At 31.7% G+C, this 17,610-nt stretch overlaps 1 protein-coding gene across 1 annotated transcript; it reads right to left on the bottom strand.

The window, feature by feature from the left end:
• Window positions 1-9,987: 9,987 nt before the first annotated feature.
• On the bottom strand, window positions 9,988-16,391 carry LOC126660305 (beta-glucosidase 15-like). The gene is made up of 12 exons (XM_050353717.2): window positions 16,137-16,391; window positions 15,977-16,046; window positions 15,403-15,461; window positions 15,231-15,306; window positions 14,125-14,202; window positions 13,605-13,692; window positions 12,767-13,016; window positions 12,187-12,305; window positions 11,885-12,099; window positions 11,476-11,507; window positions 10,929-11,028; window positions 9,988-10,460 (listed from the first exon to the last, which is right to left on the bottom strand). The coding sequence occupies exons 1-12, from the start codon at window positions 16,302-16,304 to the stop codon at window positions 10,144-10,146; spliced, it is 1,572 nt and encodes a 523-aa protein (XP_050209674.1). The 5' UTR covers window positions 16,305-16,391; the 3' UTR covers window positions 9,988-10,143.
• Window positions 16,392-17,610: the final 1,219 nt, after the last annotated feature.

Here is a 17,610-nt window from a genome sequence, read left to right as displayed (position 1 = left end):
CGCATTTATTACATCGACTAGCTAGCGTTGTATCAAATAGCTCATTATATCATATTTACTTTACCTCATTCATCGTATCCATTTAATACTTCAAAGTCCTCTTAACAAATGGTTTTTAAACTCAATTTAAAACCAAATGGCATCGTATAGCAAAAAACGCCACTTAAAGCGTTTTTGCATTTTTAGCGTTATTTGATTTTCCTTATCAAATAACCTATCATTCTATCTCAATTGACATTAACTAATGCCTTAATTCCATATAGGCAAACTCACTTTATAATAGCTTACACTTTGCTTTTAAAGCCTTATAGCACTTAATCGCAAAAACGTCTAACTATGGTATTCGAACTTAATTTGAATTGTCAAACCGTCGAGCTAAGCTTTCTCCATCGAAAACCACTCCCCCTCTTCCCCATAGGGACCACGTAAGCAGCCCCTCTTATCTACCATTGCTGCCCCGTCGGAGCAGAGTACAACTCCATTCACGGCGGAAATTCTGCCGTAGCAGAATTCTGCTACGGTGGCAGCAATTCTGCCATGGATGGCATAATTTCGTTGCTCACCGAGTTAGGACATGGCTGGCCAGAGTATCGCCGGATCTAGGGGCAACCTACACTTTAATTTAACACCAAAAACTCTCACAACTCACCCCTCAATCCATTTCATACATCAATTAAATCATAGGTACAAAAAATCATCAAAATCCATTATGAATCCTAATCATTCAAATCCATACATCTCCAAAATTAATCCATCAAAGCTAAAATTGATGAGTTATAATTCTTCACCTTTGCTTGGAGTTTTGGTGATGAAATACTTAAGCTATGGTGATGATGGTGGTTCGGCCAAGTTATCTTAATGAAATGAAAGAGATGATGATGATAACTACTTCATAATGAAGTATTGGCTAAAATTCCACTTAGAAATAACTTCCTTAGGAAGTTTGTGCCTAAGAGTCCACTTTACCTCAAACGTCAAACCGACGTGCTTAATTCTGAAAACGACTTTATATCATACTTTTCCGATAAATTCTCATTTTTATTTCACGAATCTTAACGTGAAATTTAATAGCTAGGGATTTATATCTTGTCCTTATTTTTTTTCTTCTTTAATCACGCTAATAACTAATTTATCATATAATAATTTCCATTTATTATTTTACGATGAATTTACTTCCTTATTTCGATTTTCATTCTTAATCCCAATCTCTATTCCGATCTACTTGACCTAAATTCTCAATTTAGATATGAAGTACGATCTAACTTATCAAAATACTTTTAGGATTATTACAATTAGCTAAATCAAATCAATTCCATTTAATCACTTAGACATCTTAAGACTGCTATGAAAAATGTAGTAAATGGTTGTATAGGGCATTCAAGATCACCTAATAAAATCAATCAAACTTAGAGTCGCGGTTTAGGCTTTGTGCATGTAATCAATCCAGACCAGCAAGACATTTGTTATTTGTTGGAAACCGCAAGGTTTAGATGTATGCTTAGGAGAATTTGCTACTGGCTTTTGATGACCACTCCAAATCAAATCATATGTGCGTCAAACGTGTTTACTGCTTTTCCAAACTTGTTTATATTTCCAACACTATATCCTATGAACTGCTATTGTAAGTTGAGATAAGAATAAACAAATATTTCCATTCAATAAAACTATTAACTGATAAGCCAAGCATATATGTCTCAGGGAGGTTCGCGAACTCTATCTTTTACTCCGATCCATGATAATCTTACCCATAAGCGAGTAAGGTAATCTAGTTAGTATATAAGGCACTTTCTAGTTGAGCTAGGTGGCAACTCCATTTTTGAAACCTTTCCAGGTCCGAAGTCGGCCATAAGCCTAGACTAGCGGTCCCAAAACCCCGCTTTGCTCACAGTGGCAACTTCACTGGGATTAGAATCAACTACTTTATAAACATAAGACACAAAAATATTTTCAGAATTGTTTTCAAAAATACTTTTCATGGAGCTAAACCGCACGGCTTGCGCCTTATTGATCACAAGTTTTATTTACCATACATATTCCCACCTGTTGCATCTTCTCTTATCACCTATTATCTATCCCCGATACTCATAGCCAATCTCACGCTCTAGCGTTGCACTCCAACGTCCAGAACGTCTTATGCAGAGTAGTATCATTTGCAGCCTAGTACCTTGGTCGTTTAAACTAGTGATTGAAATATATCAACCTGTGGGAGCCTAAAACTGGTTAAAAACCAAAAAGTCATGCCTAAGCCCACATGCATTCAAGCCTAGACAATACCCTCTAGGAACATACCTAATGTAACAATTGTATTTGGGGAAATGTTCTTAATGTAATGATTCTAAATCCAAGTTTTCAAAACACTTTTATTTCAATCTCAATCTTTGTCAGGCCTAACAATATTTTCTAGTTTTCAAAACCAAATTTTAAAAATATCTTGTTTGGCCAGACCTAATAGAACAAATTCGATCAAGTGAAACTCCTTCGCTTGATCAAACCTCCAATAACCAATCTAGTGAGAACTCCTTTCACTAGATCAAACCACCAGGCTAAATTACTCTCCAGATTTAAAAAAGGTAGATCCACATTTACATGTTTACACTCATTCTAGAAAGGGATAAGTAATCATCACCTGAAAGAAAACACTGTTAGGGGGTCAGAAAACGGTTAGTTCATATAATACTGTAGAAAATTAATCAAAAGAAATACCTTTATATGCATCCAAATACTGAACCAAATGAAACCCTATGTTTGTTATGTTTCATACTCATTTATTTCTTATTCAAATTTTTCTTTCAATTACGATCATACCGATGCGATTAGGATCATACCGATGCGATTCAAAGTTTAGTTGTTGGTCCCAAGTCCCAGGATAGTTCGACCGAGTTAATTGGGCAGATGTAGGTCCCAGGATAGTTCACCGGGTTAACTTTGTATCTCGCTTAATGCAGTCTCGAGATAGTTCACCGAGTTAACTAGCATTAATCATTTTCTGATGCAGTCCCAATATAAATCAACCGAGTTAAACTAGCATCATCCGATCTTAAAGGGGGATTCATTATGGCTTTATAACTTATTCATTATTGGTTGAACATTATGTATATATAATGTACTATCAATCATAGCTTATGTTTATTGAGTTTGTTATAACTGGTGTACACGGAGTTCTATTAATGCCCAATAGTTAGCTTGTTCCATCGGATCTATATTAGGTTTTATAATATTTAGTGCATTATGAAGTTCATAAAAGCATTTCATAAAATGATGCAAGTATTAATAAACTACATTATAAATATAAACTCACCACTTGCTATTCATAATTTCTAACAAAGCAAAGTGACTTTACATTCCTTGAGTTCCAGGTCCCATTGGTAATTGCCTCTCCGGGTCTACGCAAATATGATAACTACTCGTAATTAAAACGTATACTAATCCAAAGACACATCGATCATCAATCATATGATAAATAAATTTTGTTGCATCATATCTATCCTGAAATAAAACGATAGCCTTTAAACTAACAATTTTGTTTATTAAATAACAGCAGTCCGAATTATATATATTAGCTATCCAATTAGCTAAAATAAATTGATTATAAAGTTGGTTTGATAAATAATTAATTATATTACTTTTTCATGATTTATCATTAATCTAAACTCGAAACATCAATTTATTACTCAAATCATGAATGAGCTAAATGTTTTTTTAGCTAAAACTAGTTTTCCCAAAACAATCTAAATCGTCGACTTTGTGATATTAAAACAATTAGTTAAAACAGCCCAACTCCCTAATAAAATTGACAATCTTAAAGTTAAGAGTGCCGTCCACAATATATTTTTAGACCTTAAACCGAGAATAGCATTCTATGGTGTCGGAAATAGGTCATTAAGTTGGTTACTTAAAGCTGTCAAAACAGCCTACTATGGGCTGCTCTTTGAGCTTATAAACATGCATATAAAGTATTCGTAATCTAAAACGATTCTGACATTTATATACTCCATAATTCCATCTATAATTATCGTGAAGACTTCAACTCGTTTCGATATATAGTTAGTTCACAATAAATTCATAAAATTGGATCTTTAACATGTTTGGATTATTTTCTTTAAACTTTCTATTTTTCACTCAACTTCAAACTTCAATAACTTTTAATCTAAGTTAACAACATTACTATTAGTTTACTCAAAACTCATCTATGCAATACCATATATATAATCCATTCATTTCCGAGTTAAATTCACTATGGTTAGAGGTCAATTTTTATAGGCAAAGTAGCCTTTGAAGCAAGCATTATTTCATTTTCAGTTTTGACTTAACTATCTCACCTTCTTCATCAATCAACCCAGCCATTTCTAACTATACAAATCCTAATCCGACTATCACATCTCACTCTTCGTATATCTCTTACGATATACAACTCAAACCTTATCAAAAATAATCACTCAAAGTCGTCCAAAACTGAGTTGAAACTCAACCCCTTAGGCTGGTTGGGACTGTATTTTTGCAGTCCTTGTTATCACCTTCCCCAACTCTGCTCAGGGAGCAGAGTTGGCCGACTCCAATGGAGGTTTCTCTGCTAAAAGAGCAAAGCCTCCATCTTCCCTAGAGTAGATAGAGCTTCTGCTCCAACGAGAAGAGGTTCTACTCCTTAGAGCAGAGCTCGTGTTCTGCTCTTGATAAGCAGGAACAAGGCTTTTCGGTTTCCATTCCGACAAGCTTGTTCGATGTATAATCCGTTTATAGTTCAGACAACAACACTGCCCTAAAAACCCTCCCCCAAACACATCAATTAATCTCAGATTTCCAGCAGCATGTAGAGTAAAAAATTCGATCATCTTAAACTCAGCAAACAGCCCTCAATTCTTAACCGAATTCAAAACAATTTATTTTACCTTGATCTTATGTGAGTTGGCTTTGAAATAGATCTTGAATCACTAAAATCGATGGCTGAATCGCTGAGTTATTGATGCCACCGTGGTGAGAGCTCTAAGTTTAATGGTGATATCGTGAAGTTTCGGTGAAGAAGATGAACTTTGGGGTTTTCTATTTTCTTTTGATCTCTGATTATAATTTGGCTTGTTAAAGAAATTAAAGAGGTGGAGTTCCAAGTGTTTTAATTTCATTGGCCTTGTAGGGACAAATGACCAAATAGGTTCTTAAATTAAGCACCTCTTGTTCTTAAATTCTTAGACTTTCAATCCTTTTAATTTAATTCGAATTTGTTTTATAATTAAACGGAACCTTGACGATTTCTATTTATCGATAAACAATGGACTCTTCCGCATTATTTTTTTATCCGGGTCTAATAATTAATTTATATCATTTTCTTTTTCGGTAATTAAAGTTGCGATTAATTAAACATTTCCGTCCAATTTATAAAGTTTAATATTAGCTCCATAATTTTATTTTAAGAACTTTATTGTGAAATTTATTAGCTCGGGACTTTCATTTATTTTATATTAATTTATTGATTTTTCTTTAATCCGTTAAATTCCAATATATCGAATGATACATTGCACACAATTTATTATTTTACGATAATTTTAATAGACCGCTTTGGTCTAACTCTTATTTCTTGAACTTAATTCTGACGTCCTTGATTAATTTCTCGTACTTATGCCTCATGGCAACTTACTTGGTACTTTCAGAAGTACGGGTTATTAGAATATTATTTTCAATGATCATTTCATATGCATGTATGACATTAGGTCCATCAAAACTTATGCATTCAATATTGGTACAAAGGAAAGTCCTAGAAAAATTTATGTTTCCAGTTATCTTACCCCTTATGCGAGAAAGAGAGTTGAACAAGTCATTCTGAAGAGAAATCGGTATACGAGTGGTCTTACAACGACATGCTCGGGATCGACAGGGAAATAGCAGAACACTATCTGCCCATGAAACCAAACGCGAAGCCAATAAAACAGAAGTTTCGGAGACTCAGACGCGAGTGGGCATCCTTACTGAAAGATGAGGTGAAGAAACAGCTTGAGGCAAAGTTTCTAGAAGTGGTCTAATACCCAGAATGGCTAGCAAACATACTCAATTACAAAAATCTGCATGGAATAATTGATAACAGGGTACAACCGCTTGAAACAGGAAATATCTCAATTGTACAAATTATTGAATGAACCGGTTAAACATATCTTTTTTTATATATGCATATCGTAATTATTAACAAGCACATGTTCCTAAAAAGGCTAGACAAAGGATCATGAATTTTTACAACAAAAATATTTGAGACAATAGAACAAAAAATTCAAAAAAGCTTTTCAAAAAGCAAAATTTCCTCAAGCATTTTCCAATTGCTCTATGTAAAATGTTGAAATGCGCATAAACTGCCATAAAAACAAGCACAAGTCTGCCAGGATAAACAGCACCGCCTGGACAAAACTGAATTAAAGACCAGACTATTCATCAAAGCATCCAGTTTCCCTGACCAGAAAACTTAACGCTCTGATGAGGGGAAAACACAAAGCACAGACGCAAGTAGAAGAGCTCACTCCACTAGGAAAGTGGAAAACAAGGCAAAGTTTTGCAAAATTGTGCCCCACAAACATAAGAACCAACAGGCGTCAGGCCACTACCTTCAAAATGCAACATCAATCAGCGGGCGGCAAACCCACGTTCTCTAGAAACACACAGAATAGGCGACATGCCTTCACTACACAGAGAAGAAATTCGAACAACAGGAGCCATCAAAACCATCGCAACAGGCGTCAAGCCTCTATTTAGGGAACCTCCCTCCAGGAACACCATGCTCTGAGCCTCCATTTTACACCAGAATCAGAACAGGCGCCAGTCTTACTACAAAATTAAGAAAGGCGCCAAGCTCACTACGGAACAAGAACAAGCATCGGGCCTCAGCTTTAAAAGCCTACACCAAAAATAGGGGGCACCGGGTCCCCAAGAACCGGAAATCATAGGGCATAAAGTCGACACAAACAAGAAAGCAGGGGGCATCAGGTCCCCACCAGCTAGAAAGCAGGGGTTATCAGATCCCCACTAGCCAGAAAGTAGGCAGCCAACTAGAATCCTGGGCATATCAGATCTACTATAGCTAGAAATCAGGGGGTATCAGGTCTCCACTAGCCATAATTTAAGGGATGGAATTCTCCCTTAACTCAAATGTTACGCCCACACTATATCATGCATATGCATTCATGCATTTTATTCATTTTCAACAGTAGTGAGCATATGAGTGAAAATATATAAATTATACATATTAATTATGAATTAAATAGAAGATATTATTATGATATGTAAAAATGAGAATAAAATATAATAAGACTCAACAGCACTAAAATAAAGGTAATTGAACTTATCGATAAGGGCTTAATTGAAAGAATTAAAAGTTAGGGGATTGAATTGTGTTTAGGTGAAAAACAAATAAGTTTGATATATTTTGTTAATAAAATAATAAAAAATAGAGAAATGATAAGATAAGGTTTATCATATGGTAATTAAGTGAAGGTGCTAGCTTAAGAGGCAAACTTTGTGTCCTTTTCTTAAGGATATATCTACTTAATTCATTATGTTAAAAACGTGAGAAACACCAAGTGAAGAAGAGAATAGACACCAGCCATAGAGAGGACACGAAATTGAGATTCCTAAATCAAATTGAAGTCATACGAAAGCTTTTGCTAAAAATTCATACAACTAGAAGTTTTTGGAAGCAAATTGGTGAGTATTCTTTACCTCCCTAAGTATTTGAATTAGGATTCTTGGGGGAATTTGGGGGTAATTGATTTAGATGATTTAAATAAGAGGCTTGGGGTTATAAATATTTGAATCAAATCCAATTTTATCATGAACATGCCAATTAGGTCATATACGAAAAGATAGTTTAAAGTTACTTAAAATTGTCCTCATCATCAATTAGAAACAGCCTCTGTATTTTGTATGTTTCTTCAGTTATATAACTCCACATTAAATTGATTATTGAGTCTATGAAAACTATATCATGTTTACTACAATATCTATTCTTTGTGTTTCATCATTTGAATTCGTTATGATAGCCTAATACTCCACACCATTTTGTTGATTTGTCTACCTATATAGCCTGATAGGGTGTCATCAAAACATGAATATCTTATTGTATAGAAATATAATTGAGTTGGTTTTTTTATATGTTTTATAGACTCATACACCTATAACAACACCGAAGGGTTTTATAAAATTACATTTTAATTGATGTGTGGATAACTTTTAATATAGGCTATATGTTCTGTATACTTGTAGAACTATAGCTGCAACTTTAACTACTTGTAAAATTGATAAACTGAGTTATATATGTCCAAATGATGCCATTTTTTATTCTATGGATTCTTTAGTTTGTTAAATAAAATTGTTTAATTTTGACAAAAGACCAATTCCGCCATTTGGATTGTGAATAAGGAGAGAATATTTAGTTATACAATATGAGACAGTTTAACCTAGTTGTATTATAAATTTTATAATTTTCTATATTCTAATCTAATTGATGTTCTTCAAATTGAAAATGAAACTAGACTCAAATTTCCAGGACTCATATCAATATTATGCATATATGATGTTTGTGTTAGGATATGTACCTATTTGACGTTCATACATGAAATCTACCTAGTAAAGAGGATTGTTATTACTAGTTTGCTTATTTATGTAAATTACCAAAATAGTTATTCCTTGTGAATAAATTGAGATAATATATGTGAATATGTACTTATAGAATATAAGGTAATATGACGAACAAGCCTGGAACTTCACGCGTTTGAGACTCGGTGAATTGAGTAAGTAAATAGATAGTTTTATACTTGGTATATATATTTGTTTGCAATTGCAAGTGTGTGTTGATTTGAGACGTAAATGCGCTTATGAATTATGGTTGAAATGTTAGTGTGAGTCATGTTCTGGTTATGAGAATCATGTCATGCTTATATTTGTATATTCAATGAGCATTAAGATAGCCGTTGGTTGTCTAAAATGGCGATTCGGGTCATCGATGTGAGATTGAGTTATTGGTTGCCTAAAGTGCAATTTGGGCCAATAATGTATGTTGGTTGCCTATATGGCGATTTGGGCCAACATGTTAATTATGCGTATGATTGAATACCCTTTTATAAGCTTGATGTTGATTGGAACTGTGTGAATATGTTTGGTTTGATTGACCTTTAGACTGCTCTGTTGGTTATGATTATTGCTTATGTTGAACGGATCATCTCTTGAGTTATATATATTAGTTACATGGAATTCTTATGAATGTGTATGTTTAGTATACATATATTTATTTGCTTATTGAGTTGAAGGCTCACCCCTCTGTGTTATTTTTCAGGATAGAAAGAGTTAGATTGAGTTGACATTTGCATCTGATAGAGGTTTCAAGTGGACCAATGGAGAGTTCATTGTACGTGCATATTTTGAAGTGGTTATGTAAATAAGATAGATAAATGAAATGTATGTACTGAGTGTTAGTGTTTTATGGGAGATAATAAGAATGTATATGAATATGCTTTTAGCTTAAACTTTTGTGTCGAAACATGACATGTATGAAATGGATTTTTGTTCTGTTTATTATAATTGTATGAGTAAATGATGTTTTAATTAAGTGGATGTCACATCAAAAAGAATCCAATGTGCTGAATCAGCTATCTATATGATTAAAGAATCCACCAATGCTACAAGTAGCTTGCTTGTGAAGAAAACTGAAACTGAAGATATCATAAGCTATAATTTGTGTTAGGCTGCACAAATGCAAAAATTGTTAAACCTAGTGTGGTTGCGTATGGCCGAAAAATAGTTGAAGCTCTTCAATATGATAAGATCATTTGCGAGAATGGATACGTCGTCAATTGCTAACAGATTGAGGGCTGTTACCGATACTTTGGATTACCTAAAAATTATCATTGAGGATTGTTTTGAGTGTCTAGATGGTCGAGATGTTAGTTTTAAGTTTATCCATAGATCTTGCAACCAAGTTTCCCATGCTTTGGGTAAATGGGCTTGGTAAGGATTACGTATTTGACAAGATTGTTCCCTTTTCGGATAACATACTTGTAAACGTTATTAAAGTACAATTCTTCTTTTGAAAAAAAACTCTCCCAAAAAACCGGTATACAACCAAATGAAAAATCTTTACAATTATTGGAAGTTAATGGACAAGGGAAAAAAAGATCAAAGATCAATTTTGACGTCATGATCAGTAGCTGTAGCTGGTATAGGGTGTGTCCTGGTTTGAAGAAATTCTTTGAATCGCCAGGCCGAGTTTTTGTAAGTCCTTTTCAATCCATTATTATGGTCCACAGAGACGACTCCAAAACGAGCTGAAAAACCGAAACTCCATTCCCAATTGTCTAACAATGACCATGCGAAGTATCCTTTCACTTTCACTCCACTTGCTATTGCTTTTTGTATGTAAACCAAATGATTGTTGATAAAGTCTATTCTTATGTTATCGTTTAATGTCACCGTACCAATAGGGTCATTGATTCCTGTAAATTTCAATCACAACAAAAATTGAATACATTTATAACCAGTATAGGGTCAACGTGGTTTTTAAACTTGTAATTCGGAGTCAAATAATTAAGTCTTAACCACTTCCATCAATTAAAAACAATATATTTTTAGATCAACTAATGACAAAATTGTACCATATGCACTAGTAATATATGCGTAATTCTATCCATAATTATTTTTTTCAGAATTTCTTTAATTTCATTTTGAATGCTTTTTTCACGAAAGAATGAGATTCGTACAGTAGCTGTACCTAGAGTAATTTGTGGTACCGTTATAATCTCATTTTTTCCGTAATTGATCTAAAAAAAAGAATATTGTTCCTAATGGATTAAAATGACTAAATATGAGTTATTTGACATCCAGTCAAAAATTTAAAGATCGAATATACCTTTTACTCTATTTATAAACATGAACATCATAAAAAGATTATGCAGACATCGTACCGTTCTCTGTAATGTAGATGATCGGATCATTAAAATTTGTTTTGGTGTAGAGAAGAATTTGTTCAATCCCCGGCGCATAAACATATAGCCAAATCGAAGCCTGCACATATTTATTAGAGTTTCGGAGTAAGCTTTTACTTTTCATTTTTTATGAATCTATAATCCTTGGAAAATCATTTGGAATTTTTCATGTCCATATACTTTTACTTTTTCAAGTGTCGAGTCCCTATCTTAAGCGAAATAAAAAGATTATAATCACGCCTTGTTAATTACCATCTAAAATATATGCATCAACGGTTATAAAAATAATTTACACGTCGTCAAATAATCTATTCAATGGATTATATTTTAATAATATATAAATTATTTATTCAATGTTGATATATAAATTGTTGGAGTTCAGTAATAGCACATGATTCAAATATCTTATTTTTGCTCCATTTTTGTTAGAACAAGGACCCTTAAACTCAAAACAATTAATATACGAAATCTTGAGAATTCCAATTGATTTTTAAAGACATGAATAATGGATAAAAATAGTATTTACCTGATAACCAATAGGAACCCCATTTCGTACGCCTGATGCAATGAAAAATATATATAATTTTTCAAAAATTGAAATATAAATAAATGGAAAAAAATATATGATATAACGTTAAAACATGGGTAATTGATTTATGAGGTATCTAAACTTTTATTTTTAATTCATTTTAGTCCCAAAATTTCTTTTTTGTTTTTGTTACCATACTTTAATTTGTTTTCAACGGAAGGTTTTTCTGGCAAATATGCTAATGTGTCAACTAGATTTTTTCACGTGACAATCGGTTTCTGCTAATTTTGTCTTAAAAACTTGTCACATATGGTAACTAAAAATAAAAAAAGTTAATATTTGGTAATCAAATTAAAACATAACAAAATTTGGATACCGTAAAGATCAATTATCCATTAAACCATACTTGTAAGACTGGCACATGAGTCGGTAATGTAGGCGTGGTTGACGGTAGGGCAAGGAACATCACTTGCATACTGTGCAGTATAGTAATTAAGGCCAATGAAATCATATGATCCTTTCACAATCCATGATTGCTGTGTAGAAAATCGAGGTAAACGATTTCCGACTCTCGTAACCATTGCTGCCGGATAAGTACCGGATTTCAGTGGTTCCATGTACCTTCATCCATATTTCAGTACTATTACAACAATTGCACCTTTAATTTAGAATATTTGTTAATTAAAGCATATGTATATAATTACTTACCAATCATATTGGAAAACAATGGCTCGAAATGCTGCATCTTGATCTTGTTTGCTCGACTCGGTGTAAGGTAAAATCCATGCAAAATTCAGTGTAATTCCAATTTGACCTTTTTGAGTTTTCTAGGAAAATTATGAAATCAATTTTACATTTCTGCATGGCACTAGTGAGAGGTAGTTATAGATGGGTTAAATATACCGGTGGTGGTTATCGAATTATGTTTTAATTTTTTTTAAACGGTTACCGAATTATAAAAACTTATAAAATATAAGAAGTTATATGACTATTATCAAACTAGAGCATTTGTTATGAAATAATTGTTGGCATGCAAAGATTGACGAGGTAATAATATATATTCAGACAACAAGTTGGTAACTAGCTATTTCGTAAGAAAGATTATATTTCGCTAATCGCTTTATAAAAAGAATACATAGTTTAGTAACCGTTTTATGATTTTTTTATAATTCAATTGTTGTTTCATAAATATAATATAGTTGATAACCGTTTTGTAACTATAACATGGTAACCTCTTAGTAAAAATTTATAATTCGCTAGCCGTAAAATTATAGAAAAATGGATTCACCTGGTACTTATCTCTATAGATTCTAACAGCAGCAGCATGAGCAAGAATTTGATTGTGTGTTACAATGTATGGTTCGGTAGAGGAATCACCAGCCCCGCATGCTTTATGGTCTGAACATCTGGCTGGTGCAAATAGGGTTGATGAATAACCATTTACAGCGTAATTCTGAGGTTCATTCAATGTGATCCAGTGCTTCACCCTATCTCCAAATTTGCTAAAGCACAAATCTGCATAGTCTCTGAAATCGTCGCTGCAATACCAATTTTTTTATTAATCACATGAATGAATTTTAGATATTTAATAAATTTATTTGCCTGTTCGAGTTATAATCGAGGCACCACATAATAATTCCAACAATTGCAATGTATTATTAGCAAAATATATTAATGTATCCTAGATTTGAAAATTAGAAAAATATATTAATGTCGCTGCAATAACCATTTTTTTATATAATTGCGGAGAAAAAGCGCTCGTGGAAGAAATTGAACGACGACTTTAAAAGTTTGTTATCGAGCGTTTATATTATTTGAACTATAACTCATTGGTAAAAATTCCATTGATATAAGTATAACATAAGAAGTTCGATAAAATTACATTGATAATCTATGAATGTTTTTACGATTTCTTTTTTAATATGAACTAATCTAACATTAATATAAATAAAAAAATTAAATATATTTTATTTTTATCAATTAGACCATTTTATCATTTACTTTTAATATAATTAACACAAATCAAAACTAACAGGTCAAACTGATTAAATTGTTTGTTCATACTAATTTTGGATCTATTAATTTATATTACCTTTGTATAACTAAATAATATAATGACTACTTACACTATTTTTATATTTAAGAAACCCATGTATTCATCTTCAAGTGCTTGTGGAATATCCCAATGAAACAGAGTTGCGAACGGTTGGATTCCTACATAGAAAGATTAGCTAACACTTTAGAATAAAGGTCGTTAGAGAATTGGGCATAACATAATTAAAAAATTCTTGTCTCAGTTTTATTATTAAATTTTAATTTTATTTCAAAACAAATCTTTCCAAAAAAATGCATATATAGCTGCACAATATTTGTTTGACCTAAAAACTTGACATGTATGTATAATTTAGCTGAAAATCTCTCTATGTAATTGAAATTATGAGTAAGTGACAAATCTTAAAAATTACTAAAAAAACGATTGCACATAAAAAATCCGACTTACACGTTGTCGTTTTGACTGGAAAAGCTCTGCTTAAAGTTTAGTAAACAAAATAAAACGAATTAAAATTTAATTGGCGAAATATAGTAAAATAACAATTTGGATACCTTAAAAATAATTACCCACATAAGAATAAAGTACATACGTACCCTTTGCCAAGAGTTCATTAATGAGATTGTTGTAATAATCTATGCCTGCTTGATTTACTCCTCCGCTAAGTTTACCATCTAGAATTAACATCAAATAAGTTAACGTTAAATATTATTGGCAGAAGGTACAAAAAAACTCTTGTAGTTTTTATAAAAATACATATCAGCCCTTTTACTTTTTTGAGGTATAATTAAGCCCTTTTTGTTTTCAAAAAAAAAAACAAAAAACCCCTTTTATCCAGCATCATTAGAAACACTCGTTAATTAATGGCTGACATGTCTCTCATAATCATATAGGAAAAAAATTCAAAAATAATTTTAATGTTTAAAATATTTACCAAAAATTTGAGGGGGTAAGCGTCCCAAAATTAAACTAAAAGGGTTTATTTGTTTGATTTTAAAACAACAAGGGTTTAATTGTTCAATTTTAAAAATATAAGGGCTTAATTGTGTCCAAAAAAGTAAAAGAGCTTATTTATACTTTTGTAAAAAAGTCGAGGGTTTTTTTGTACCTTATGCCAATATTATTGGATCACAAGCTTTGTACATCGAGCGACTAATGAATAATCACTAGAGAACTACTTTTTGGTCAAATACTTGAATAGCAATAGAGGTAGCTCTAATTAATAATTTATTCTAAATTGGTACTCGAAATCCAATTCATATCTTTCTAGTGCATAATTTCTCATCAGATCCCTCAATTTCTATTTACCTTTCTCAAATCTCTAAACTTTCATATTTTTTCATGAATTCCCTCAACTTTTATTTGATTTCTTCGGATTCCTAAACTTTTGTTTTTCGGTTCATTAGGTACCTAAATTTTCATTTTTTTGGTTCATTAAGTTCTTAAATGGATCTCCGTCTAAGAACATAATGAAACAAAAAACAAAAGTTTAGTGATCTAGAGAAGTCAAATAGAAGTTGAGGGATCTGATAAATCAAAAGATAAAAATTTAAAAACTTGAGAAAGCCCAATAAAAATTTAAGAACTTGATAAACTAAAATAGTATAATTTAAAGACTTCAAAATGGGTTTAGCTTATCATCAATTCTTCATGAATTTATCTCAAAAATGAATGACCTAGCCTAATATGAAATAGTACTTACGAGGCAAAATTCGAGACCACGATATAGAGAATCTGTGTGCGTTGAAACCGATATCTTTTATAATCGCTACATCCTCCTGATATTATTAATCAGTCAAATAATATAAAAAATCTTACTGAAAATGAAAAGTGATTTGCAGAATGTATATAAATATATATATCAAACATTGTACCTTGTATCTATGATATGAATCTACGGCAATGTCTGCATTACTACGATCCGCTACTCTTTCTGCATCCAAATTCTTATATCAGATTCATGCTCATTTTTATAATCCACCGTATTTTCGGTGTTAAACTCATCCAGCGATATTTCTCAAATTCTCCGTTTTGGCGCCTGCACTTTTAATTTTATCGTATCATTAATTTAACTTTTAAATAATGTATCAAATTCGTGTTTTCATTTATTTTCCGATTACCAAACCACCAATAAGGCCAAAAAAAAAATCATTTAACAGATATCTAATTCTTATTAAAATCTTAAAAGCAGTCCAAGTATTTTTCAAATCGTCAGACTGTTATTGTGTCACTTGGCCGATAAATTGCCACATAAGTAAAATTCGTCCAGAAATAACAGAGTAACATTCTGTTTTTTGAAAATGAATGTCGGATTATCAAAATATAACAAATTCAACGTCGATAACCAATATGTAAAAGTAGTACTTTTTTTAAAATAATATTATAATTAGATAATCGTAAAAATATTTAATCCACCATAGTATGATCATTAAAAGGGTGGAGAGAGACCTGGATGTTTTTGAACGTAGGTGTCCCACATGCTTGGTCCTCTGCCATCCACAAGTGCACCCCCTTCATACTATGGAATCATAAACTTAAGTAAGCTACCAAAAAAATGTAAAATATTTATTAATTAGGGTTTTCAAATTTAAAAATACATTAAATAAACCTGGTGAGAAGACGATGCACTTCCAAATAGAAAATCTGCTGGAAAACTGCTTCCAGTAACAGAAGCAAAACCCTTTTGAGTAGTAGCTTGACCATCAACAATTGACACGATCCACAAATTGATAATCACACAAAAAATGCCACTAAATTTCATTGTTAAATATTGCATGTCGAATAACAAAAAAAATTAAATTTTCATTTAGAGATGCACACATTATATATACGTGGAATCTTCTGTTAACCTAATTAATCATGCATGCAGTGTTAAGGAAAAGTAAATCTTTATTTGTTAGTATATTGGTTGAGCTATTAAACAGGACATATGTTATACAAATAAGTGGATCTTGAGCCTAAAATTAGCATAATTTAGAAGAGGTCAATATATTTTTTCTAGTTTTATGTTAAGCTTAGTGAGTTCTTTAAAGTAATATAAAATGTTTTATGGCAAGAAACTTTGTATTTAAAAAAAAAACATAACAATTCTTAATAATTTATATAGGATATCTATACCAATTCATTTAATCGATAACATAAAAACAAAAAAAAATAGATTTCGTAAATAACATTACTAATTTCTATACATAAAATAAGTTTGTTTCCACCTTTTTATATAGCTCACATTCAACAACTGTTACATTGTCTATTGCAGCGGTTTCAATTTGCTACATTTATTGTAACAGAAATAAAACTGAGGCAATTTATTGTAAAGATAACAGTTACAAACCTTTAAAATAACTATTTGAAACGCATTTTAGGTAGATATTTTTTATATATTGAAACGAATGTTGTACGTTATACGACATTTATGTTCTATTATACAATGGTTTAATTATTTTTAATCGTTTCACAGAAGCAGTTTTTTATTATAAAATTTATAATAGGAGCTTTAGTTTACTCTAGTTTGGATTTTATTTGTAAATCCAACTTCTATCTTGTACTATGAACCTTCACTGGTTTTTTTAGCCACTTCTCTATTACGTAGCCTCTAGTGTGCCAGGTTGAGTGCATCATTTTCTGTATAAAAGATTACAACATTTCTCATGGCTTGGCTAAGGCGCATCTAAGTGCATCAAGAGGTTGTGGTTCGAACCACGCCTCCGTAACTAATAAACTAACAATTGAGACTCTAAAGAGTCAATTATCATCTTTGACAAAAAAAATAAAAAATTCTCGTGGCTTTTAATATACATATTATTCCTAAAAATAATTGAACAATAATTTACATAAAAAAAGGTGAAAGTTTAATATATTATTAAAAAAAATAAACAAAAGTTCTATCACTTCAAAATTATGTTGTGGTACCCATTTGTAAAATGTATTTGACCACCCTAACTTTTGTCAATTTGGCCAAATACATCCATTTTTAAAATCGTATCATATTTATCATAATATTTTCAACCCTAAAAAAACCTAAATTTGGTGACGAAATTTGTGATGGAATATATCTGTCAAAACATTTGACGGATTTGTGAATA

This window comes from Mercurialis annua, linkage group LG8 (assembly GCF_937616625.2).
Source record: "Mercurialis annua linkage group LG8, ddMerAnnu1.2, whole genome shotgun sequence".
Lineage (NCBI taxonomy): Eukaryota > Viridiplantae > Streptophyta > Magnoliopsida > Malpighiales > Euphorbiaceae > Mercurialis > Mercurialis annua.
This window is presented reverse-complemented; position numbering and strand designations above follow the sequence as displayed.

Bases quoted from the DNA above. Each gene is read 5' to 3' on its own strand.
- LOC126660305 (XM_050353717.2), bottom strand. From the start codon at position 16,304: ATGCAATATTTAACAATGAAATTTAGTGGCATTTTTTGTGTGATTATC. The intron at 13,693-14,124 runs GTACGTATGTAC...CTTTCTATGTAG, and splicing joins TAATGAACTCTTGGCAAAGG to GAATCCAACCGTTCGCAACT. The intron at 11,029-11,475 runs GTAAATACTATT...AAATATGTGCAG, and splicing joins GGGTTCCTATTGGTTATCAG to GCTTCGATTTGGCTATATGT.